The sequence below is a fragment of the Mustela putorius genome, unplaced genomic scaffold (genome assembly GCF_011764305.1).
Source record: "Mustela putorius furo isolate JIRA1106 unplaced genomic scaffold, ASM1176430v1.1 tig00003858_pilon_pilon_pilon, whole genome shotgun sequence".
Taxonomy (NCBI): domain Eukaryota; kingdom Metazoa; phylum Chordata; class Mammalia; order Carnivora; family Mustelidae; genus Mustela; species Mustela putorius.
In genome coordinates, this window is record NW_025422010.1 from 902,605 (window position 1) to 926,907 (window position 24,303).

General features: G+C 41.8%; 3 protein-coding genes across 18 annotated transcripts in view; all 3 read left to right on the forward strand.

Moving 5' to 3' along the window:
• Positions 1 to 24,303, forward strand: part of LOC101682709 (immunoglobulin lambda-1 light chain-like) — a 1,123,284-nt gene that overhangs the window by 600,643 nt on the left and 498,338 nt on the right. The gene's annotated exons all lie outside the window — the stretch shown is intronic.
• The window catches only part of LOC101676037 (immunoglobulin lambda variable 4-3), a 780,698-nt gene that overhangs the window by 276,507 nt on the left and 479,888 nt on the right, over positions 1 to 24,303 (forward strand). The gene's annotated exons all lie outside the window — the stretch shown is intronic.
• The window catches only part of LOC101680986 (immunoglobulin lambda-1 light chain-like), a 586,873-nt gene that overhangs the window by 88,018 nt on the left and 474,552 nt on the right, over positions 1 to 24,303 (forward strand). Inside the window, exons 1-2 of one of the 6 annotated variants that reach the window (XM_045065744.1) lie at positions 5,079 to 5,172; positions 5,548 to 5,849. The exons of 1 other annotated variant lie outside the window; for it this stretch is intronic. In XM_045065744.1, the coding sequence (XP_044921679.1) occupies positions 5,127 to 5,172; positions 5,548 to 5,849 (348 nt within the window). In that variant the 5' untranslated portion in view covers positions 5,079 to 5,126. Of the gene's footprint in view, positions 1 to 5,078; positions 5,173 to 5,547; positions 5,850 to 24,303 lie in introns of those variants that run through there. 4 more of the 6 variants (XM_045065742.1, XM_045065745.1, XM_045065743.1 and 1 more) reach the window with 4 other exon arrangements.

Below are 24,303 nucleotides of genomic sequence, written 5' to 3' on the forward strand. Positions count from 1 at the left end.
GATGAACAAAAAGGCTGACCACTGCCCCCCGATATGTCACATTATCCACCTGATTATTGCACCATTTCCATTTGAGGACGTACTATGGTAGACATTTCACAGAACACAAAGAGCGTCCAGATCTGTGTTCACTTGAGGAGTTCTACTCACATTTTCTCTTCCTCAAATATCATCACCAATTTTCTTTTTTTTTTCTTAAAGAATTTATTCATTTGACAGAAAGAAACAGCGAGAGAGGCAACACAAGCAAGGGGAGTGGAGAGTAAGAAGCAGGCTTCCCGCTGAGTAGAGAGTCCAATGTGAGGCTGGATCCCAGGACCCTGGGATCATGACCAGAGGGAAGCCAGACACCTAAGGACTAAGCCACCCAGGCACTCCACCCATTTTCTTATTGTGTTCCTTCCAACACTGGCCACCAAGCCAAACTATGAGTCACAGCCATAGGTTAGTATAAACCCAATTCTGTCCTTCTCTCAGTCCAGGTGAATAAAAACAATTACTCTGCTCAAAAGCTACCTTATTGAAGAATTTTCCTGCACCCAGTTTATGCAGGGGTGTCCCAGATGAGGCTGCAGCAGAAATTTTTTCTATTATTTTTTTTTATTATGTTATGTTAGTCACGGTACAGTACATAATTAGTGTTTGATGCAGTGTTCCAAGATTCATTGTTTGCTTGTAACTCCCAGGGCTCCATGCAATCCATGCCCTCCTTTATACCATCCCCAGGCCAGCCCATCCCTCCACCCCCTTACACCTAAATAGATATTTTTTAATACAATAACATAATTCTTAATTAATATGCAATAAACTTAAGTAAAAATAAGTTTATAATCTTTAAAATAAGAAATCAAAAACAGGATTCTTTCCAGCCCATGAAATAAAAGAGCAAATGGCCATTATGAGCATTCTTTACTACAGATTGCATATTGCTCTATCAGAAGCCATGATGCTCATGGGAAACAAAAGGTATTGGGAGAACACCCAAGATAATTATATCCAGGAGTAGTGAGGGAAAGAGGACCCAGTGAAAGAGACCCTATATATATTCCATATAGTACACATTTGTAGGCTTCTAAGTGTTTATGTCACTAATACCTTTCAAAACCTACCAATGTGCACCATAGCTCACCATTTATATATTTCATTATATGTTTTTAATCCCCATTATGTAGCTCAGTCCCAGAAGTGGTGTTTATCTGATGATGCTCTAACATCTTCTCTTGCCAGAGAAGAGACACCCACATTTGTCAGCACATGCTTAAATACTAGAGTGAAGCTAGTCCCATAGTTGGCTCTCAGCAGCCAGGTGGACCTGTGAAGCCTGACGCTTTCTGGTTGTGGGTACATACATATACTGGTCATTCCAGCTGGCTGTCCCTCATGTGGACACAGTGATGATCTGTGTAAGCCTGGATACCCCCCCCAACATGAGTAGAGCTGTGGCTGATGTGAAGACCGTATCATGCTTTTCATTTCTTTTTTATCTGGAAACATGCAAATATTAAAAATCTAGATTTGAGATTAGGTATGAAAAGTCCACCTCACACAAGATGACCATGCAGCAGAAATATTATTAACTATCACAGTTGCCTGCATATAACATAGGAACCTCTAAAACCAGCCTTCTGTTTTCTCATCTATATCTGCTGTTCATTGGATTATCCCCATTGGGCCATAGCTGTGTGCAACAGAGAAAAGACAATGGAGCAGGGATCAGAGGTTATGGACATCTGACCTCTTCCTCATGTACCTCACCTGTTCCTTTAGGACTTGTTGAAGCCTGATCTCAAATTTATCTCCTCTGTTTGGTGATGGACAGCTGCTGTGAATGCCCAATTCCATGGCATGGTTGTTCATTTGGCACCCAGTCCTTGCAGGCAGTCTGGTCACCTGGTGATTTAGTGGCTAATAAGGAGCACACAGCCTCTGTTAAAGTTCAGTAGCTAGTCAAAGTCTTTGCCAAAGGGAACTTTCTCTTTACACATATGTAAAAAAAGGAGTAACCTGCCTTTCTATTTCAATTGTAGGAACTCCATAATTAACTGATACCAACATCCACGGTCAAATGAGTCTGATTAATAATTTCTTCTGGCTATTCACTATGGTAACAATGTCCAACTTATAATTTCTGATGAAATGGGACTCCATGCCTCCTAACAAAACAAAGACCCCATTAATAAAAACTTGCGAGGCACCTGGTTGGCTCAGTGGGTTAAAGACTCTGCCTTCAGCTCAGGTCATGATCTCTGGGTCCTGGGACAATCCCTACATCAGGCTCTCTGCTCAGCAGGGATCCTGCTCTCCAACCCCCACACCTGCTTCTCTCCCTACTTGTGATCTCTATCTCTGTCAAATAAATAAATAAAATCTTTAAGAAAACTCCTACACAACTCAGAGTTCATAATCTGTAGAAAATATGTATGTATATATTGTAAATTTGTGTATATATATACATATATATTCATATGTATACATCATATGTATACATTTACAGATACACACACAGACACAATTAGTATATATGTGCACACAGACAAGGATATTCATATAAGTGTGTATAAATATATGATAGAAAGGAGTGTGTGACAGGAAATTGATGTCAGGTGGAAACACACACACATAGGTGAACCACACAGAAGCCACCGTGACTGTCAGCTACAAACAGGCTCCCAATTCCCACTCAGTATGCAAGGCAGATAACATGGGGCTCCTCTTGTGACTTACCTTTCCAGAAATATAAAACAGGAGGATTCTAACACATCACACCTGTCACTGAATTTTTAACTTATAAGAAAACATTACCTTGGAACTCAATTAGTTTTGAATCCCAAACACCTAAGGTCCTAACTTTCCCCACATCCTCACACAAACCAGACTCTTCCCCACAGGGACTGACTCCAAACACACTTCAGTTCTTGTCCCTTCTTGCCATCCTGACAGCAGCCCCACAGTCCACTCTGCAGAGACACCTCCTCCAGCCTCTCCTCACAAACGACCTGCCTGTCATTTTGTCAATGTCACTTCATTCCATGCTGTCACCAGACACTACACATTTTCCCCTATTGTTATTTTATTATTTTCTTAATTAACTCTTTTCTGCTAATTATTATCCTAGGTGGTCAGGAAGATTTTAATGCAATACATGTCCCCTCTGAATCATAGGCATGAACACTCAGGTGCTTATTTTTCTCCCACAGAAATAAGTCTGAAGTCAGATGATGGTTCTCACCCATTCCATAAGGTCCCAAATCTTCTCACTTTGCCACCATCACATGCTCACTTCGGCATCACATATACTTTCCCACCATCACTTCTACGGAGGTTTTTCTTTTCATTTTTGTTGACAGCAGGCCTCGGGACAGCTGTGGACACTCCAGCTCTCCCAGCCAAGTACCAGAGCAAGAGCACTGTATAAATCTAGTCTGTTTCCTTCCTTCACAAGAGTAAAATTCCCCCAAATGATCCCCAGCCATATAACACATTTACTGGCGACCTTTGGACCATGAGTCATTGTTGACCCAGTGGCACCTGAGAATAGCCATAGTGTGACTTCTAAATGAATATAGAAGGGCGCCTGGGTGGCTCAGTGGGTTAAGCCGCTGCCTTCGGCTCAGGTCATGATCTCAGGGTCCTGGGATCGAGTCCCGCATCAGGCTCTCTGCTCAGCGGGGAGCCTGCTTCCCTCTCTCTCTCTGCCTGCCTCTCTGTCTACTGTGATCTCTCTCTGTCAAATGAATAAATAAAATCTTTAAAAAAAAATAAATGAATATAGAAGACAAGATGCAGATAGAAGGGTTTGGAATCTATATGCTATATCAACAAAACATGTGTGACCACTCTACTGCACCAGTCCCAAGACAGGAACTCTGATATAGTGGCTGTGTCTTGTTCACACTAATTTCCAGGATGGAATGTTCCCAGAACAAAGTGGGTCTGAATAAATGTCTGTTAAGTAACATTTCTCCTATCTCTGACTTGGAAGCAATAGTCACCTTTGCCCAGGTTGGTCCTGCACCAGCTGCTGACACCAGTAAGAGGAAGTCCCTGATTCCTGTGTCCTCTAGTGCTAACCTCCAAAACCACATACATGACCACCCAACACCCATACTTCATAAGCTCTGCATTCTCCTCCTTTAAATGAGCCTGCTTATATTTTCATGGGTAATCTGATGAGCTCTTGCATGATGTTGAGGGTGGCAGGGGTTTCTTAGAGAAAAGTAATTCCTCAAATGGAGCCTAAAGCCCATGGATCAGGGAATTGGGATCTTCTGATCAGAATTTCTGATCAGAATTTCAAATCTGGACAAAGGAATTCTTGCACCTCCAGCAGAATGTGGAGTGGCCTCCAGGGGTCAGTAGCGATCAACTGACAAAGTCACCAGAACCTGGGGTATGTCTGGGCATCAGGGGTTTAACAGGGTAGGAGACTTCATCACCACCACCTGAGACCTAAGGGAAAAGTTACAGGGTTTCTATAATGTCACCTTTACCACCAACATAAAATTATGACTCCTTGTTGCTTAGATCTGTGTCTTCTAGAATTTGCCTCTATCTCTTGCACAGGTCCAGTACTTCATGCCTCTGTAGCACAGCCCATTCTGCTAAAACCCAGTCACTGTCAAACCCCACTCAAGCATTGCATCTATCCCAGGAACTGAGTGCGCACTGGGGAGACTGAGCCACAGAATCAATGACCTGCCCTAGGAGATCTCCCTGAGGACATCACCTACAGTACTTCAGTAGCTCCTACAAATCTCCATATGTGCTTAGCAAGTGAAGAATTCTTTTCATGTTTGATGGTCACAAACAGGGATCTGGGCAGAAACTGCACTGATCTAAGCCTCTTATGGCCATCCAAGGAGCAAGGAGAGGACATTTAGAGCCAACTATGGGGCAAGTTGGTAAAGCAGAATCCCCTGGGCTGATGGGAGGTCTGCAGGAGATACCACTGCCTCTCTGTATCCCTTGGAGCTCAGGCTTCTCTCAAACCACTAAGCTCCTCAGCAGCATATTTGCATAAATGATTTGCATAACCTGCAGGTATTACCGGCAAGGGGATAAGAAAGGCCTAAGAAGGAATGTGCCCAGACTAGGGCCTCAGGGACCAGAATTGGGGCACATTCATCATGGCCTGGTCCCCTCTTCTCCTTGGATTCCTGGCTCACTGCACAGGTACTGAGCCCAGGCTCACACCCACCCAGACCCACAGAACTGTCACAAACCTGGCCCTGATACAGAGCTCAGTGGAGCACACACTGCCTGTGGGGGACAGGATGCTCAGGACCCAGCTGCCAGATGAAGGACTGGAGGGCTTTCTGTGAGCCCTGAGGGACTGACAGCACCTGCCCAGGGAAAGAGGGTCATGGTCCTGTTTGTTCAAAGGCTCCAGCTGCCATCCAGGCCCAGGGGTCCCAGGGGCTGAGACTGATAGGAGGGGTTCCCTGTATGCCCAAAGTATCCCTAAATATCAATCTAGGTCACATGGGTGGAGGCTTCCAAAGATGAGACCCAAATTTGAAAGCCCAACTATCCTTTTCTCTCTTGCAGGTTTTGTGGCTGCCTATGAGCTGACTCAGCCTCCCTTAATGTCGGTGAACCTGGGACGGACGGCCAGCATCACCTGCAGTAGAGACAACATTGGAAATACATATGTTTCCTGGTACCAACAGAAGCTGGGCAAGGCACCCATGATGATTATCTATAGTGGTAGCAACCGGCCCTCAGGGATCCCAGACCGGTTCTCTGGCTCCAATTCAGGGAACACGGCCACCCTGACCATCAGCGGGGCTCAGGCAGAGGACGAGGCTGACTATTACTGTTTATCATATAAGAGTGGTAGTGGTAATGATCACAGTGACACAGGCAGATGGGGAAGTGAGACACAAAACCCTTCCCCGTCTGAGTCACACTATCCTCCAGCCCCAGGAGGCCTGTGCACAGAGCAGTGAGCAGATCTGACCTAGGCCCCCAGGTCTGACGTTCACAGGCTGCTCCCTCTTCCCTGCCCTGCAGGTGGGCTCTGCAGAAGATGTATGATGAATAACACTCAAATTACTCTTGAGTGAGATTCCATTTGTTTGAAGAGGCAGAGCATGACTGGACATGTTTAGTGTAGATGTGGGCAAACTTTGTACAGGGCCACATCTCACCTCTGGAGATGAGAACAGCAGCATCTAAGAGTAAAAATGCACAGGGTGACACTGACAACAGATTAGATGTTGCAAAAGAAGAGATTCACAAACTCCATGACGTCAAAGTAGTAACCATCCAAAATGAAATAAGACACACACACACACACAAAAGACTATAAGAAATGAACAGAACTCAGTCAGTTGTAGGATCACCTCATGCAATGCACTATGCTTGTAACTGAAGCCCCTGAGCAAAGAAGACAGGAGGGAAGAGAAATGACGCTTAAAGTGGCATTGCACAAATATTGGTGAAATTGGTGAAAAATTGATGAAAACAATAACTGACATAGTTAAGTTCAATAAAGCTCTAGCACGAGAACCATGAGGTACCAACACTGTCATCACGTCACACCCATACTGATGAACATCAGTGTGGAAGAGTCATCTGTGAAGCAGCCAGAGAGAATGTGCATTTTCCCCAAACCTGTATGTTTTATTTCCACAAGACAGCCAGAAATGGGAGTCCTGCACAGCCAGACAGGTGGAAGGACATCTTCCCGTACAGGGTGCCTGCCTGATCTAGGGTTTCATGGAGACCATAAGGGTAACTCAAGGATCGCTCCGAGGGTACCAGGTCTCCTGTAAGCAGTGCACACCTGCAGAGCTATGGGGAGCAGAGAAGGTCCTTCTTTATTACCAGGACCCTTCCGTGGAACATACCACATCACCACACAGCCATCTGTTCAATATTCTGGTCAATACCTTCACTTGGTGAAGGTCCATTTGATGGCATTTCCCAGCATTCTCCATACCTTGGGCCAGACTTCCATTCCCTTTCAGAGGTGGTGGGTGTCCTCCTGTTCACTCAGATTTTGCTGTGCTTATGGATTTGTCCTGAGAGCAAAGAGGGAGCTCATCAATAAGCACGTGATTCTCTGGCTACTGCCTCTACAACTGGTTACAAGGGAAGGCCAGGCTCCATGAAGCCCACTCAGTAGAGGGGGCTTGAGGGTTTAGGAGCTGAGTGCAGTTCACGTTTGTTTACCACATTGTTAGGGCAGGTTGATGACCATGCACAGGTACTTGTGCATTAACCATAAGCCCATCGATGTTCTTGGCTAAGGACTGGTGCACAGGGTCAGCACAGTGCCCATCGTCATGGAGGCTTGCATGGGACTGACCAGCCAGGGGCTCAGGGGCCCCACATTAGCACCACTGATCCTAATTTTCCTAATTTTCTTCTAATGAAATTTTCCTTTTTGACTCACTTTTTTGTGAAAATACAATATATAGATCATATAACATATAAAATATGTGTTAACCCACTGTGTAAGTTGGCAGTAAGTTTTACGGTCAAGAGTAGACTAGTAGTAGTTCAGGTTTGGGACAGTCAAAGATATATGCAGATTTTAGACTGCACCTCTCTCAGCACCTCTAACATCTACTTTGTTCAAAACTCAACTGATGAACTTTTGGGACTTCATCAAAATCAAAAGCTTCTGCACGGCCCAAGAAACAGTCAAAAAACAAAGAGGCAACCCATGGAATGGGAGAAGATATTTGCAAATGACAGTACAGACAAAAGGTTGATATCCAGGATCTATAATGAACTCCTCAAACTCAACACACACAAAACAGACAATTATATCAAAAAAAAATGGGCAGAAGATATGGATAGACACTTCTCCAATAAAGACATATAAATGGCTATCAGACACATGAAAAAATGTTCATCATCACTAGCCATCAGGGAGATTCAAATTAAAACTACAGAGAGAGGAGTCAAGATGGCGGAGAAGTAGCAAGCTGAGACTGCTTCAGCTAGCCGGAGATCAGCTAGATAGCTTATCTAAAGATTGCAAACACCTGAAAATCCATCGGCAGATCGAAGAGAAGAAGAACAGCAATTCTGGAAACAGAAAAACAACCACTTTCTGAAAGGTAGGACCGGCGGAGAAGTGAATCCAAAGCGACGGGAAGATAGACCCCGGGGGGAGGAGCCGGCTCCTGGCAAGCGGCAGAGCAACCGCGCACAAAATCAGGACTTTTAAAAGTCTGTTCCGCTGAGGGACATCGCTCCAGAGGCTAAACCGGGGCGAAGCCCACGCGGGGTCAGCGTGGCCTCAGGTCCCGCAGGGTCACAGAAGGATCGGGGGTGTCTGAGTGTCGCAGAGCTTGCGGGTATTGGAACGGGAAAGCCGGCTACAGAGACAGAGCCGACAGTAAGCTCGCAGCTCCGTGTTACCTTGAACCGGTCGCAGGCTCGGTGAGCTCGGAGCGCGGCCGGAGGTCAGGCAGACGGGAGTAACTGGGCGCTGTTCTCTGAGGGCGCACTGAGGAGTGGGGCCCCGGGCTCTCGGCTCCTCCGGGCCGGAGACCAGGAGGCCGCCATCTGTATTCCCGTCCTCTGGAACTCTACGGAAAGCGCTCAGGGAACAAAAGCTCCTGAAAGCAAACCCGAGCGGATTACTCACCCAGGCCCCGGGTAAGGGCGGTGTAATTCCGCCTGGGGCAAAGACACTTGAGAATCACTACAACAGGCCCCACCCCCAGAAGATCAACAAGAAATCCAGCCGAGACCAAGTTCACCTACCAAGGAGTGCGGTTTCAATACCAAGGAGAGCAGCAGAATTCCAGAGGAGGAGAAAGCCAAGCACGGAACTCATGGCTTTTTTCCTGTGATTTTTTTTAGTCTTGCAGTTAATTTAATTTTTTCTTTTTCATTTTTTTTTTTTTCTCGCCTTCGGGTAAAATTTTTTTTAACTGTTACCTTTTTCTTTTTTAACGATTTTTTACTAGTTTATCTAATATATATATATTTTTTTACATTTTTCTTAGGTGTTTTCTTTTTTTAAAAATTCTTTTCTTTTCTTTTCTTTTCTTTTTCTTTTCTTTTTTTTTTTTTTTTTTTTTTTCTTTCTTCCTTTTTGAACCTCTTTTTATCCCCTTTCTCCCCACTCACGATTTTGGATCTCTTCTAATTTGGTTAAAGCATATTTTCCTGGGGTTGTTGCCACCCTTTTAGTATTTTACTTGCCACTTCATTTACTCTTATCTGGACAAAATGACAAGACGTAAAAATTCAACACAAAAAAAAGAACAAGAGGCAGTACCAAAGGCTAGGGACCTAATCAATACAGACATCGGTAATATGTCAGATCTAGAGTTCAGAATGACAATTCTCAAGGTTCTAGCTGGGCTCGAAAAAGGCATGGAAGATATTAGAGAAACCCTCTCGAGAGATATAAAAGCCCTTTCTGGAGAAATAAAAGAACTAAAATCTAACCAAGGTGAAATCAAAAAAGCTATTAATGAGGTGCAATCAAAAATGGAGGCTCTCACTGCTAGGATAAATGAGGCAGAAGAAAGAATTAGTGATATAGAAGACCAAATGACAGAGAATAAAGAAGCTGATCAAAAGAGGGACAAACAGCTACTGGACCACGAGGGGAGAATTCGAGAGATAAGTGACACCATAAGACGAAACAACATTAGAATAATTGGGATTCCAGAAGAAGAAGAAAGTGAGAGGGGAGCAGAAGGTATACTGGAGAGAATTATTGGGGAGAATTTCCCCAATATGGCAAAGGGAACGAGCATCAAAATTCAGGAGGTTCAGAGAATGCCCCTCAAAATCAATAAGAATAGGCCCACACCCCGTCACCTAATAGTAAAAAATTTACAAGTCTCAATGACAAAGAGAAAATCCTGAAAGCAGCCCGGGAAAAGAAGTCTGTAACATACAATGGTAAAAATATTAGATTGGCAGCTGACTTATCCACAGAGACCTGGCAGGCCAGAAAGAGCTGGCATGATATTTTCAGAGCACTAAACGAGAAAAACATGCAGCCAAGAATACTATATCCAGCTAGGCTATCATTGAAAATAGAAGGAGAGATTAAAAGCTTCCAGGACAAACAACAACTGAAAGAATTTGCAAATACCAAACCAGCTCTACAGGAAATATTGAAAGGGGTCCTCTAAGGAAAGAGAGAGCCTACAAGTGGTAGATCAGAAAGGAACAGAGACCATATACAGTAACAGTCACCTTACAGGCAATACAATGGCACTAAATTCATATCTCTCAATAGTTACCCTGAATGTGAATGGGCTAAATGCCCCTGTCAAAAGACACAGGGTATCAGAATGGATAAAAAAACAAAACCCATCTATATGTTGCCTCCAAGAAACACATTTTAAGCCCGAGGACACCTCCAGATTTAAAGTGAGGGGGTGGAAAAGAATTTACCATGCTAATGGACATCAGAAGAAAGCAGGAGTGGCAATCCTTATATCAGATCAATTAGATTTTAAGCCAAAGACTATAATAAGAGATGAGGAAGGACACTATATCATACTCAAAGGGTCTGTCCAACAAGAAGATTTAACAATTTTAAATATCTATGCCCCCAATGTGGGAGCAGCCAACTATATAAACCAATTAATAACAAAATCAAAGAAACACATAAACAATAATACAATAATAGTAGGGGACTTTAATACTCCCCTCACTGAAATGGACAGGTCATCCAAGCAAAAGATCAGCAAGGAAATAAAGGCCTTAAATGACACACTGGACCAGATGGACATCACAGATATATTCAGAATATTTCATCCCAAAGCAACAGAATACACATTCTTCTCTAGTGCACATGGAACATTCTCCAGAATAGATCACATCCTCGGTCCTAAATCAGGACTCAACCGGTATCAAAAGATTGGGATCATTCCCTGCATATTTTCAGACCACAATGCTCTAAAGCTAGAACTCAACCACAAAAGGAAGTTTGGAAAGAACCCAAATACATGGAGACTAAATAGTATCCTTCTAAAGAATGAATGGGTCAACCGGGAAATTAAAGAAGAATTGAAAAAAATCATGGAAACAAATGATAATGAAAATACAACGGTTCAAAATCTGTGGGACACAACAAAGGCAGTCCTGAGAGGAAAATATATAGCGGTACAAGCCTTTCTCAAGAAACAAGAAAGGTCTCAAGTACACAACCTAACCCTACACCTAAAGGAGGTGGAGAAAGAACAAGAAAGAAACCCTAAGCCCAGCAGGAGAAGAGAAATCATAAAGATCAGAGCAGAAATCAATGAAATAGAAACCAAAAAAACAATAGAACAAATCAACGAAACTAGGAGCTGGTTCTTTGAAAGAATTAATAAAATTGATAAACCCCTGGCCAGACTTATCAAAAAGAAAAGAGAAAGGACCCAAATAAATAAAATCATGAATGAAAGAGGAGAGATCACAACTAACACCAAAGAAATACAAACTATTATAAGAACATACTATGAGCAACTCTACGGCAATAAATTTGACAATCTGGAAGAAATGGATGCATTCCTAGAAACATATAAACTACCACAACTGAACCAGGAAGAAATAGAAAGCCTGAACAGACCCATAACCAGTAAGGAGATTGAAACAGTCATTAAAAATCTCCAAACAAACAAAAAGCCCAGGGCCAGACGGCTTCCCGGGGGAATTCTACCCAAACATTTAAAGAAGAACTAATTCCTATTCTCCTGAAACTGTTCCAAAAAAATAGAAATGGAAGGAAAACTTCCAAACTCATTTTATGAGGCCAGCATCACCTTGATCCCAAAACCAGACAAGGATCCCACCAAAAAAGAGAGCTATAGACCGATATCTTTGATGAACACAGATGCGAAAATACTCAACAAAATACTAGCCAATAGGATTCAACAGTACATTAAAAAGATTATTCACCACGACCAAGTGGGATTTATTCCAGGGCTGCAAGGTTGGTTCAACATCCGCAAATCAGTCAATGTGATACAACACATCAATAAAAGAAAGAACAAGAACCATATGATACTCTCAATAGATGCTGAAAAAGCATTTGACAAAGTACAGCATCCCTTCCTGATCAAAACTCTTCAAAGTGTAGGGATAGAGGGCACATACCTCAATATCATCAAAGCCATCTATGAAAAACCCACCGCAAATATCATTCTCAATGGAGAAAAACTGAAAGCTTTTCTGCTAAGGTCAGGAACACGGCAGGGATGTCCGTTATCACCACTGCTATTCAACATCGTACTAGAGGTCCTAGCCTCAGCAATCAGACAACAAAAGGAAATTAAAGGCATCCAAATCGGCAAAGAAGAAGTCAAATTATCACTCTTCGCAGATGATATGATACTATATGTGGAAAACCCAAAAGACTCCACTCCAAAACTGCTAGAACTTATACAGGAATTCAGTAAAGTGTCAGGATATAAAATCAATGCACAGATATCAGTTGCATTTCTCTACACCAACAGCAAGACAGAAGAAAGAGATATTAAGGAGTCAATCCCATTTACAATTGCATCCAAAACCATAAGATACCTAGGAATAAACCTAACCAAAGAGACACAGAATCTATACTCAGAAAACTATAAAGTACTCATGAAAGAAATTGAGGAAGACCCAAAGAAATGGAAAAATGTTCCATGCTCCTGGATTGGAAGAATAAATATTGTGAAAATGTCTATGCTACCTAAAGCAATCTACACATTTAATGCAATTCCTATCAAAGTACCATCCATCTTTTTCAAAGAAATGGAACAAATAATTCTAAAATTTATATGGAACCAGAAAAGACCTCGAATAGCCAAAGGGATATTGAAAAAGAAAGCCAACGTTGGTGGCATCACAATTCCGGACTTCAAGCTCTATTACAAAGCTGTCATCATCAAGACAGCATGGTACTGGCACTAAAACAGACACATAGATCAATGGAACAGAATAGAGAGCCCAGAAATAGACCCTCAAATCTATGGTCAACTAATCTTCGACAAAGCAGGAAAGAATGTCCAATGGAAAAAAGACAGCCTCTTCAATAAATGGTGCTGGGAAAATTGGACAGCCACATGCAGAAAAATGAAATTGGACCATTTCCTTACACCACACACAAAAATAGACTCAAAATGGATGAAGGACCTCAATGCACGAAAGGAATCCATCAAAATCCTTGAGGAGAACACGGGCAGCAACCTCTTCGACCTCTGCCGCAGCAACATCTTCCTAGGAACAACGCAAAAGGCAAGGGAAGCAAGGGAAAAATGAACTACTGGGATTTCATCAAGATCAAAAGCTTTTGCACAGCAAAGGAAACAGTTAACAAAATCAAAAGACAACTGACAGAATGGGAGAAGATATTTGCAAACGACATATCAGATAAAGGACTAGTGTCCAGAATCTATAAAGAACTTAGCAAACTCAACACCCAAAGAACAAATAATCCAATCAAGAAATGGGCAGAAGACATGAACAGACATTTCTGCAAAGAAGACCTCCAGATGGCGAACAGACACATGAAAAAGTGCTCCATATCACTCGGCATCAGGGAAATACAAATCAAAACCACAATGAGATATCACCTCACACCAGTCAGAATGGCTAAAATCAACAAGTCAGGAAATGACAGATGCTGGCGAGGATGCGGAGAAAGGGGAACCCTCCTACACTGTTGGTGGGAATGCAAGCTGGTGCAGCCACTCTGGAAAACAGCATGGAGGTTCCTCAAAATGTTGAAAATAGAACTGCCCTATGACCCAGCAATTGCACTATTGGGTATTTACCCTAAAGATACAAATGTAGTGGTCCAAAGGGACACATGCACCCGAATGTTTATAGCAGCAATGTCCACAATAGCCAAACTATGGAAAGAACCTAGATGTCCATCAACAGATGAATGGATCAAGAAGATGTGGTATATATACACAATGGAATACTATGCAGCCATCAAAAGAAATGAAATCTTGCCATTTGCAACAACATGGATGGAACTAGAGCGTATCATGCTTAGCGAAATAAGTCAAGCAGAGAAAGACAACTATCATATGATCTCCCTGATATGAGGAAGTGGTGATGCAACATGGAGGCTTAAGTGGGTAGAAGAAGAATAAATGAAACAAGATGGGATTGGGAGGGAGACAAACCATAAGTGACTCTTGATCTCACAAAACAAACTGAGGTTGCCGGGGGGAGGGGGTTTGGGAGAAGGGGGTGGGATTATGGACATTGGGGAGGGTATGTGATTTGGTGAGTGCTGTGAAGTGTGTAAGCCTGGTGATTCACAGACCTGTACCCCAGGGGATAAAAATATATGTTTATAAAAAATAAAAAAATTAAAAAAAAAAAAAAAACTACATTGAGATATCACCTCACACCAGTTGGAATGGCCAAAATTAGCAAGACAGGAAACAACATGTGTTGGAGAGGATGTGGAGAAATGGGAACCCTCTTCCACTGTTGGTGGGAATGCAAGTTGGTGCAGCCTCTTTGGAGAACAATGTGGAGATTCCTCAAGAAATTAAAAATAGAACTTCCCTATGACCCTGCCATTGCACTCCTGGGTATTTACCCCAAAGTTACAGAGGTCATAAAAAGAAGGGCCCTCTGTACCCCAATGTATATAGCAGCAATGGCCATGGTCGCCAAACTGTGGAAAGAACCAAGATGCCCTTCAACGGATGAATGGATAAGGAAGATGTGGTCCATATCCAGTATGGAGTATTATGCCTCCATCAGAAAGGACGAATACCCAACTTTTGTAGCAACATGGACGGGACTGGAAGAGATTATGCTGAGTGAAATAAGTCAAGCAGAGAGAGTCAATTATCATATGGTTTCACTTATTTGTGGAGCATAACAAATAGCATGGAGGACATGGGGAGTAAGAGAGGAGAAGGGAGTTGGGGGAAATTGGAAGGGGAGGTGAACCATGAGAGACTATGGACTCTGAAAAACAATCTGAGGGTATTGAAGGGACAGGGGGTGGGAGGTCGGGGTACCAGGTAGTGGGTATTATAGAGGGCACGGATTGCATGGAGCACTGGGTGTGGTACAAAAATAATGAATACTGTAATGCTTAAAATAAAAAATAAATTAAATTTTTTTAAAAAAATAACTATAATGTGAATTTTTCACAATCTGTTCAAAAAATAAATGAATCTGGTAGGCTCCTTAACTAATATCATATAGACATTGTTACAATGATATGAAAGTACACATCACATGATATCTGTAGATTACTGTCTCTTTTTTTTACTTTTTTAAAAATTTCTTTTCAGTGTAACAGAATTCATTGATTATGCACCACACCCAGTGCTCGGTACAATACATGCCCTCCCTAATACCCACCACCTGGCTCACGCAGCCTCACATCCCCCACCCCTTCAAATCCCTCAGATTGTTTTTCAGAGTTCATAGTCTCTCATGGTTCACCTCCCGTTCCAATTTCCCTCACCTCCCTTCTCCTCTCCATCTCCCCATGTCCTCCATGTTATTTGTTATGCTCCACAAATAAGTGAAACCATATGATAATTGACTCTCTCTGCTTGACTAATTTCACTCAGCATAATTTCTTCCAGTCCCGTCCATGTTGCTACAAAAGTTGGGTATTCATCCTTTCTGATGGAGGCATAATACTCCATACTGGATATGGACCACATCTCCTTTATCCATTCGTCGTTGAAAAGCATCTTGGTTCTTTCCACAGTTTGGCGACTGTGGCCATTGCTGCTATAAACATTGGGGTACAGAGGGCCCTTCTTTTTACGACCTCTGTAACTTTGGGGTAAATACCCAGTAGTGCAATTGCAGGGTCATAGGGAAGTTCTATTTTTAATTTCTTGAGGAATCTCCACACTGTTCTCCAAAGAGGCTGCACCAACTTGCATTCCCACCAACAGTGGAAGAGGGTTCCCCTTTCTCCACATCCTCTCCAACACATGTTGTTTCCTGTCTTACTAATTTTGGCCATTCTAAGTGGTGTAAGGTGGTATCTCAATGTGGCTTTAATTTGAATCTCCCTGATGGCTAGTGATGATGAACATTTTTTTATGTGTCTGATAGCCATTTGTATGTCTTCATTTGAGAAGTGTCTGTTCATGTATTCTGCCCATTTTTATATATGATTATCTGTTTTGTGTTTGTTGAGTTTGAGAAGATCTTTATAGATCCTGGATATCAGTCTTTTGTCTGTACTGTCATTTGCAAATATCTTCTCCCATTCCGTGGGTTGTCTTTCTCTTTGGTTGACTGTTTCCATGGCTGTGCAGAAGCTTTTGATCTTGAAGTCCCAAAAGTTCATATTCGCTTTTGTTTCCTTTGCCTTTGGAGACATATCTTGAAAGAAGTTGCTGTGGATGATATTGAAGAGAGTACTGTCTATGTTCTCCTCTAGGAATCTGATGGATTCCTGTCTCACCTTGAGGTCTTTTATCCATTTTGAGTTTATCTTTGTGTACGGTGTAAGAGAAAGGTCGAGTTTCATTCTTCTACTTATAGCTACCCAGTTTTCCCTGCACCATTTATTGAAGAGAATGTATTTTTCCCACTGTATATGCTTTCCTGTTTTGTCGAAGATTATTTGCCTATAGCGTTCAGGGTCCATATCTGGGCTCTCTGCTCTGTTCCACTGGTCTAAGTTTCTGTTTTTATGCCAATACCATGCTGTCTTGGTGATCACAGCTTTGTAGTAAAGTTTGAAATCAGGTAACGTGATGCCCCCAGTTTTATTTTTGTTTTTCAACATTTCCTTAGCGATTCGGGGTCTCTTCTGATTCAATACAAATTTCTGGATTATTTGCTTCAGTTGTTTGAAAAATACCTGTGGAATTTTGATAGGAATGGCATTAAAAGTATAGATTGCTGGGGCACCTGGGTGGCTCAGTGGGTTAAGCCTCTGCCTTCGGCTCGGGTCATGATCTCAGGATCCTGGGATCGAGCCCCACATCGGGCTCTCTGCTCAGCAGGGAGCCTGCTTCCTCCTCTCTCTGCCTGCCTCTGCCTGCTTATGATCTCTCCCTCTCTCTCTCTCTCTCTGTCAAATAAATAAATAAATGATTTAAAAAAAATAAGTATAGATTGCTTTAGGCAGTATAGACATTTTAACAATATTTTGTCTTCCTATCCAAGAGCATGGAATGTTCTTCCATCTATTTGTGTCTTCCTCAATTTCTTTCATGAGTGTTCTGTAGTTCCTCGAGTACAGATCCTTTACCTCTTTAGTTAGGTTTATTCCCAGGTATGTTATGGTTCTTGGTGCTATATTAAATGGAACTGATTCTCTAATTTCCCCTTCTGTGTTTTCATTGTTAGTGTATAAGAAAGCCACTGATTTCTGTACATTGACTTTGTGTCCTGCCATGTTACTGAATTGCTGTATGAGTTCTAGTAGTTTGGGGGTGGAGTCTTTTGGATTTTCCATATAAAGAATCATGTCATCAGCGAAGAGAGAAATTTTGACTTCTTCCTTGTCAATTGGGATACCTTTTATTTCTCTTTGTTGTCTGATTGCTGTTGCTAGGACTTCTAATACTATGTTGAACAAGAGTGGTGAAAGTGGGCATCCTTGTCGTGTTCCTAATCTCAGTGGGAAGGCTGCAAGCTTTTTCCCATTGAGGATGATATTTGCTGTGGGTCTTTCATAGATAGATTTGATGAAGTTTAGGAATGTTCCCTCTATCCCTATACTTTGAAGTGTTTTAATCAGGAACGGATGCTGGATTTTGTCAAATGCTTTTTCTGCATCAGTTGAGAGGACCATGTGGTTCTTCTCTATTCTCTTATTAATTTTTTCTCACATTGATTGGTTTGCAAATGTTGCAAATGTTGAACCATCTATTTGTGTCTTCCTTGTAGCCCAGGAATAAATTCCACCTGGTCGTGGTGGATAATCTTTATAATGTGCCGTTGTATTCTATTTGCTAGGATCTTGTTGAGAATCTTAGCATCCATATTCATCAGTGATATTGGTCTTTGCCTGATTTGGAGAATAAGTGTAATGCTGACTTCACAAAAAGAGTCTGGAAGTTTTCCTTCTGTTTCAATTTTTTGAGACAGCTTCAGGAGAATAGGCGTTATTTCTTCTTTGAACTTTTGGTAGAATTCCCTAGGGAATCAGTCAGGTCCTAGCTTCTTGTGTTTTGGAAGTTTTTTTTTTTTTTTTTTTTTTTTTTAAAACATATATTTTTATCCCCTGGAGTACAGGTCTGTGAATCACCAGGTTTACACACTTCACAGCACTCACCAAATCACATACCCTCCCCAATGTCCATAATCCCACCCCCTTCTCCCAAACCCCCTCCCCCCAGCAACCTCAGTTTGTTTTGTGAGATCAAGAGTCACTTATGGTTTGTCTCCCTCCCAATCCCATCTTGTTTCATTTATTCTTCTTCTACCCACTTAAGCCTCCATGTTGCATCACCACTTCCTCATATCAGGGAGATCATATGATAGTTGTCTTTCTCTGCTTGACTTATTTCGCTAAGCATGATACGCTCTAGTTCCATCCATGTTGTTGCAAATGGCAAGATTTCATTTCTTTTGATGGCTGCATAGTATTCCATTGTGTATATATACCACATCTTCTTGATCCATTCATCTGTTGATGGACATCTAGGTTCTTTCCATAGTTTGGCTATTGTGGACATTGCTGCTATAAACATTCGGGTGCATGTGTCCCTTTGGACCACTACATTTGTATCTTTAGGGTAAATACCCAATAGTGCAATTGCTGGGTCATAGGGCAGTTCTATTTTCAACATTTTGAGGAACCTCCATGCTGTTTTCCAGAGTGGCTGCACCAGCTTGCATTCCCACCAACAGTGTAGGAGGGTTCCCCTTTCTCCGCATCCTCGCCAGCATCTGTCATTTCCTGACTTGTTGATTTTAGCCATTCTGACTGGTGTGAGGTGATATCTCATTGTGGTTTTGATTTGTATTTCCCTGATGCCGAGTGATATGGAGCACTTTTTCATGTGTCTGTTCGCCATCTGGATGTCTTCTTTGCAGAAATGTCTGTTCATGGAAGGTTTTTGATCACTGCTTCAATCTCATTACTAGATATTGGGCTACTCAGGTTGTCAATTTCTTCCTGGTTCAATTTTGGGAGTTTATGGTTTTCCAGAAACACATCTATTTCATCTAGGTTGCATAACTTATTGGCACATAACTGTTGACAATAACCTCTGATGATTGATTCTATTTCCTTGGTGTTAGTTGTGATATCTCCCTTTTCATTCATAATTTTATTAATTTGAGCTTTCTCTCTTTTCTTTTGGATTAGTGTGGCCGATGGTTTATTGATCTTATGGATTCTTTCAAAAAACCAACTTCTAGTTTCATTGATATGTTCTACTGTATCTCTAGTTTCTATCTCATTGATCTTTGCTCTAATCTTGATTATTTCCCTTTCTTGTGTGTGGAGTTGGCTTAATTTGTTGTTGATTCCACAGTTCTTTAAGGTGTATAGACAGCTGTTGTATTCTAGATTTTTCCAATTTTTTTTTGAGGGATGCTTGAATGGCTATGTATTTCCCCATTAGGACCACCTTTGCTGTATCCCATAGGTTTTGGACTAAAGTGTCTTCATTCTCATTGGTTTCCATAAACTCTGTAAGTTCTTCTTTGATCTCCTGGTTGATCCAAGCATTCTTTTTTTTTTTTTTTTTAAGATTTCATTTATTTATTTGACAGACAGAGAGTCAGGCGGAGAGGAGGAAGCAGGCTCCCCACTGAGCAGAGAGCCCGATGCAGGACTTGATTCCAGGATCCTGGGATCATGACCTGAGCTGAAGGCAGAGGTTTTAACCCACTGAGCCTCCCAGGTGCCCCTTATCCAAGCATTCTTAAGCAAGGTGGTCTTTAGCTTCCAGGTGTTTGAGTTCCTTCCAAACTTTTCCTTATGATTGAGCCCCAGTCTCAAAGCATTGTGATCTGAGAATGTGCAGGGAATAATCTCAGTCTTTTGGTATCAGTTGAGCCCTGATTTGTGACCCAGTATGTGGTCTATTCTTGAGAAGGTTCCATGTGCACTTGAGAAGAATGAGTATTCTGTTGTTTTAGGGTGGAATGTTCTGTCTATATCTATGAGGTCCATCTGGTCCAATGTGTCATTCAATACTCTTGTTTCTTTATTGCTTTTCTGTCTATATTGAGAGTGGCGTGTTAAGATCACCTACTACTAATGTATTCATATCAATATGACTCTTTGTCTTGATTAATAGTTTTCTTATGTAATTTGCTGCTCCAATATTTAGAGCATAGATATTTAAAATTGTTAGATCTTCTTGGTGAATAGTCCCTTTAAGAATGATTTAGTGTCCTTCTGTATCTCTGACTACAGTCTTTAGTTTAAAATCTAATTTATCTGATAAGAGAATCGCTACCCCAGCCTTCTTTTGAGGCCCATTGGCATGAAAGATGCTTCTCCATCCTTCACTTTCAGTCTTGGTGTATCCTTAGGTTTGAAATGGGTCTCTTGTAGACAACATATGGGTGGGTCCTGTCATTTTATCCAATCTGCAACCCTGTTTCCTTTTATGGGCGCATTTAGGCCATTCACATTGAAAGTGATTATTGATAGCATTGATTGGGGAAAGGGGGTTACCTTGATGTTTAACTCTATATGAATATTTAAAAATAAAAATAAAAAAAGAATAAGCTAGACTAAACTAAACTAAAATTTAAAAATATTAAAAAATAGAAAAGCAAAACTAAAACACGGGTGTATGTATCAAAAAGCTCAGGTTAAAAGCTTGTTATGGAATTTAATGTACTGGACATCTCACTGTGATGGTAAATAGGTTAAAAAATTATCTATAAAAAAATGAACCAGAATAGTGGGAACGAATTAAAATAAAAGTTGTATCTATGAAGTAGTGGTGGTTGGTCTCTTGTCCTTTTTTTTTTTTTTTTCCTGGTTGGCTTTCTGGGCAAGGGGCCCGCCACATGGGTTTTCAGGCAATGTTTCCTGGGTTATTTCCTCCTGCCCACATCAAGGAGGTGGGCTCTGAGGAAACTGGTTTTTCAGGCTTTTGTTCTCTGGAGGTTTTTTGTTTGTTTGTTTGTTTGTTTTCTCTCACCTTGACAGCTTTTGATGGGTTTTGGAGGTTTAGAGGAAAGCAAAGTGCACCCAGACCTCCCTTTCAGAGAGAAGCCTCAGTCTGTTCTGCTCTGGGTGCTCCAGAGCACATAAATTCCCCCTTGGCTGCTGGCAGAGCACGTTTCAAGTCACGGTCCCTGGGGACACAGGAACTCTTGCTTGTACCCAAAACCATGACAACAGCTGCTCTCTGGGCAGCTCCAGACCACCAGAGACGTCCCAAGCAGCAACAGCGCACTGAAATTTTCCCGCTCACCCAGACTGGGAGTGCTCAGAGTTTCCAGGTCTGAGAGTGCTGGGCTGGGACCTGCACACACCTCTCTCAGGGGAGAGTGTGGGGCGAGACACAGACTCTAGTCATGGCCTACGTGCATGGAGAGTGCACAAGGCTGTAGTTCTGCTGGCTGTAGCCTAAAGGCACCTCTCTCAGGGGGAGGTGTGGAACGCAACTCAGACCCTGATAGCATGGCCCAGCGTGGCATGGAGAGTGCACAAAGCTGTGTTTTTGCCAGCTGGAGAGGCTCCCAGCCCCTCAAAGGAGCGGCCACCCAGTGGCTCTCAGGCACACTCGTTGGTCAGGGACCAAGACCTGGTTTCTTCGCAGCACTCTCTCTGGCTCAGTGCCAGGGACGGCGGTCCTGGGTCCAAGGACTTAAGCCCCTGTCCCCAACCACCCTGATTCCCACAATTTCTGCCCATGAACCTTTGTTCTTTTTGAGTGCTTTCAACCAGACTCTAAGTTAATGCTGGTCCCCAGTTGCAGGGCACTCTCGTATTGGGGTATTACTTTCCAATGGGTCACTTCTGGTGGCTCTCTCCTCCTTTTGTTTATCTCCAATATCAGTCCGATGTTCCCACTCTGCTTTACCTACCTGTTGGTGTCTTCTGCCCCCATAAAGATCCAGAAGTGTATAATTCTAATCTCAGGCTGATTTCATGGGTGATCAGAGTTCTTTGCTAAGTAATCAGCTCACTTTATGGTACAGGTTGAATCCACAGCTCCTCCTAGTTCCCCACCATCTTGTCTCCCACCACCCTTCTTCTTCTTCTGGAATCCCAATTATTCTAATGTTGTTTCATCTTATGGTATCACTTATCTCTCGAATTCTCCCCTTGTGGTCTTTGTCTCTCTTTTGCTCAGCTTCTTTATTCTCTGTCATTTGGTCTTCTATATCACTAATTCTTTCTTCTGCCTCATTTATCCTAGCAGTAAGAGCCTCTATTTTTTATTGCACCTTATTAATAGCTTTTTTGGTTTCAACTTGGTTAGATTTTAGTTCTTTTATTTCTCCAGAAAGGACTTTTATTTCTCTGGACAGGGTTTCTCTAATATCTTCCATGTCGTTTTTGAGCCCAGCTAGAACCTTGAGAATCATCATTCTGAACTCTAGATCTGACATATTACCAATGTCTGTATTGATTAGGTCCCTAGCCTTTGGTACTGCTTCTTGTTCTTGTGTGTGTGTGTGTGTGTGTGTGTGTGTGGTGAGTTTTTCTTCCTTGTCATTTTGTCCAGATAAGAATATATGAAGGGGCAAATGAAATACTAAAAGGGTGGCAAAGACCCCAGGAAAATGTGCTTTAACCAAATCAGAACAGACCCCAAATTTGGGGGTGGGGGGAGAGAAAAGGGGTAGAAAGTTCAGGAAAAATTTTTAAAAAGAAAACAAATAAAGAAAAAATATAAAAAAAGAAATTAAAAAAATATATATATATATACATTAGACTGGTGACTAGAACAAGGTCACCCACCTAATTTTGGGAGTATTTTGGTCTCTTAGAAGAAACTACCTCCCAAACTTTTAAAGAATGAAAAGCATATATAAGGGTAAACACAATGAATGGATGGGATATGACTATAAAGATGAAAATTTTTTTAATTTCTAACAAAGGAGTTTATAAGGTAAGTTGGTTGGAAGAATAATGAAAAAGAAAGTGGAGAAAATTTGCTTGGGCTGGACTCTAGATCAATCCCGGTGCTAGATTTAGGGTGTATTTTGATCTATTAGAAGAAGTTGTACCCCAAATTTTTTAGAAGAAAAAACCCTATGTGTATGCAAAAAATAAAGTTAGATACAATGAAGGATAAAATATGACTATAATAATGAAGGTTCAAAAAATATTTTTTATGAAAGGTATTAAGATAAACTAGTTAAAAAAACGTTGAAAGAGGAAAGGGTAAAAGTTTTAAAAATAGCAGAAGAAAAAAATTTTTTTTAATTAATTAACTTTTTTTCATGTGTCTGATAGCCATTTGTATGTCTTCATTGGAGAAGTGTCTGTTCATATCTTCTGCCCATTTTTTTTTATATGATTGTTTGTTTTGTGTGTGTTGAGTTTGAGGAGTTCTTTATAGATCCTGGATATCAACCTATCCATCAGGGAGATTCAAATTAAAACCACATTGAGATGCCACCTTACACCAGTTAGAATGGCCAAAATTAGCAAGACAGGAAACAACATGTGTTGGAGGAGATGTGGAGAAAGGGGAACCCTCTTACACTGTTGGTGGGAATGCAAGCTGGTGCAGCCACTTTGGAGAACAGTGTGGAGATTCCTCAAGGAATTAAAAATACAGCTTCCCTATGACCCTGCAATCGCATTACTGGGTATTTACCCCAAAGATACAGATGTAGTGAAAAGAAGGGCCATCTGTACCCCCAATGTTTATAGCAGCAATGGCCACAGTCGCCAAACTGTGGAAAGAACCAAGATGCCCTTCAACGGATGAATGGATAAGGAAGATGTGGTCCATATCCAGTATGGAGTATTATGCCTCCATCAGAAAGGATGAATACCCAACTTTTGTAGCAACATGGACGGGACTGGAAGAAATTATGCTGAGTGAAATTAGTCAAGCAGAGAGAGTCAATTATCATATGGTTTCACTTATTTGTGGAGCATAACAAATAACATGGAGGACATGGGGAGATGGAGAGGAGAAGGGAGGTGAGGGAAATTGGAGGAGGTGTGAACCATGAGAGACTATGGACTCTGAAAAACAATCTGAGGGTTTTGAAGGGGCAGGGGGTGGGAAGTTGGGGGAATCAGGTGGTGGGTATTAGAGAGGGCACGGATTGCATGAAGCACTGGGTGTGGTGCAAAAACAATGAATACTGTCATGCTGAAAAAAATAAATAAATTTAAAAAATAATAATTAGCTTTGCAAAACTAAAGATCCCTGGGGAGAAAGCCATGAATTCCATGTTTTTCTTTCTCCTCCTCTGGAATTCTGCTGTTCTCTTTGGTAAGTGAAC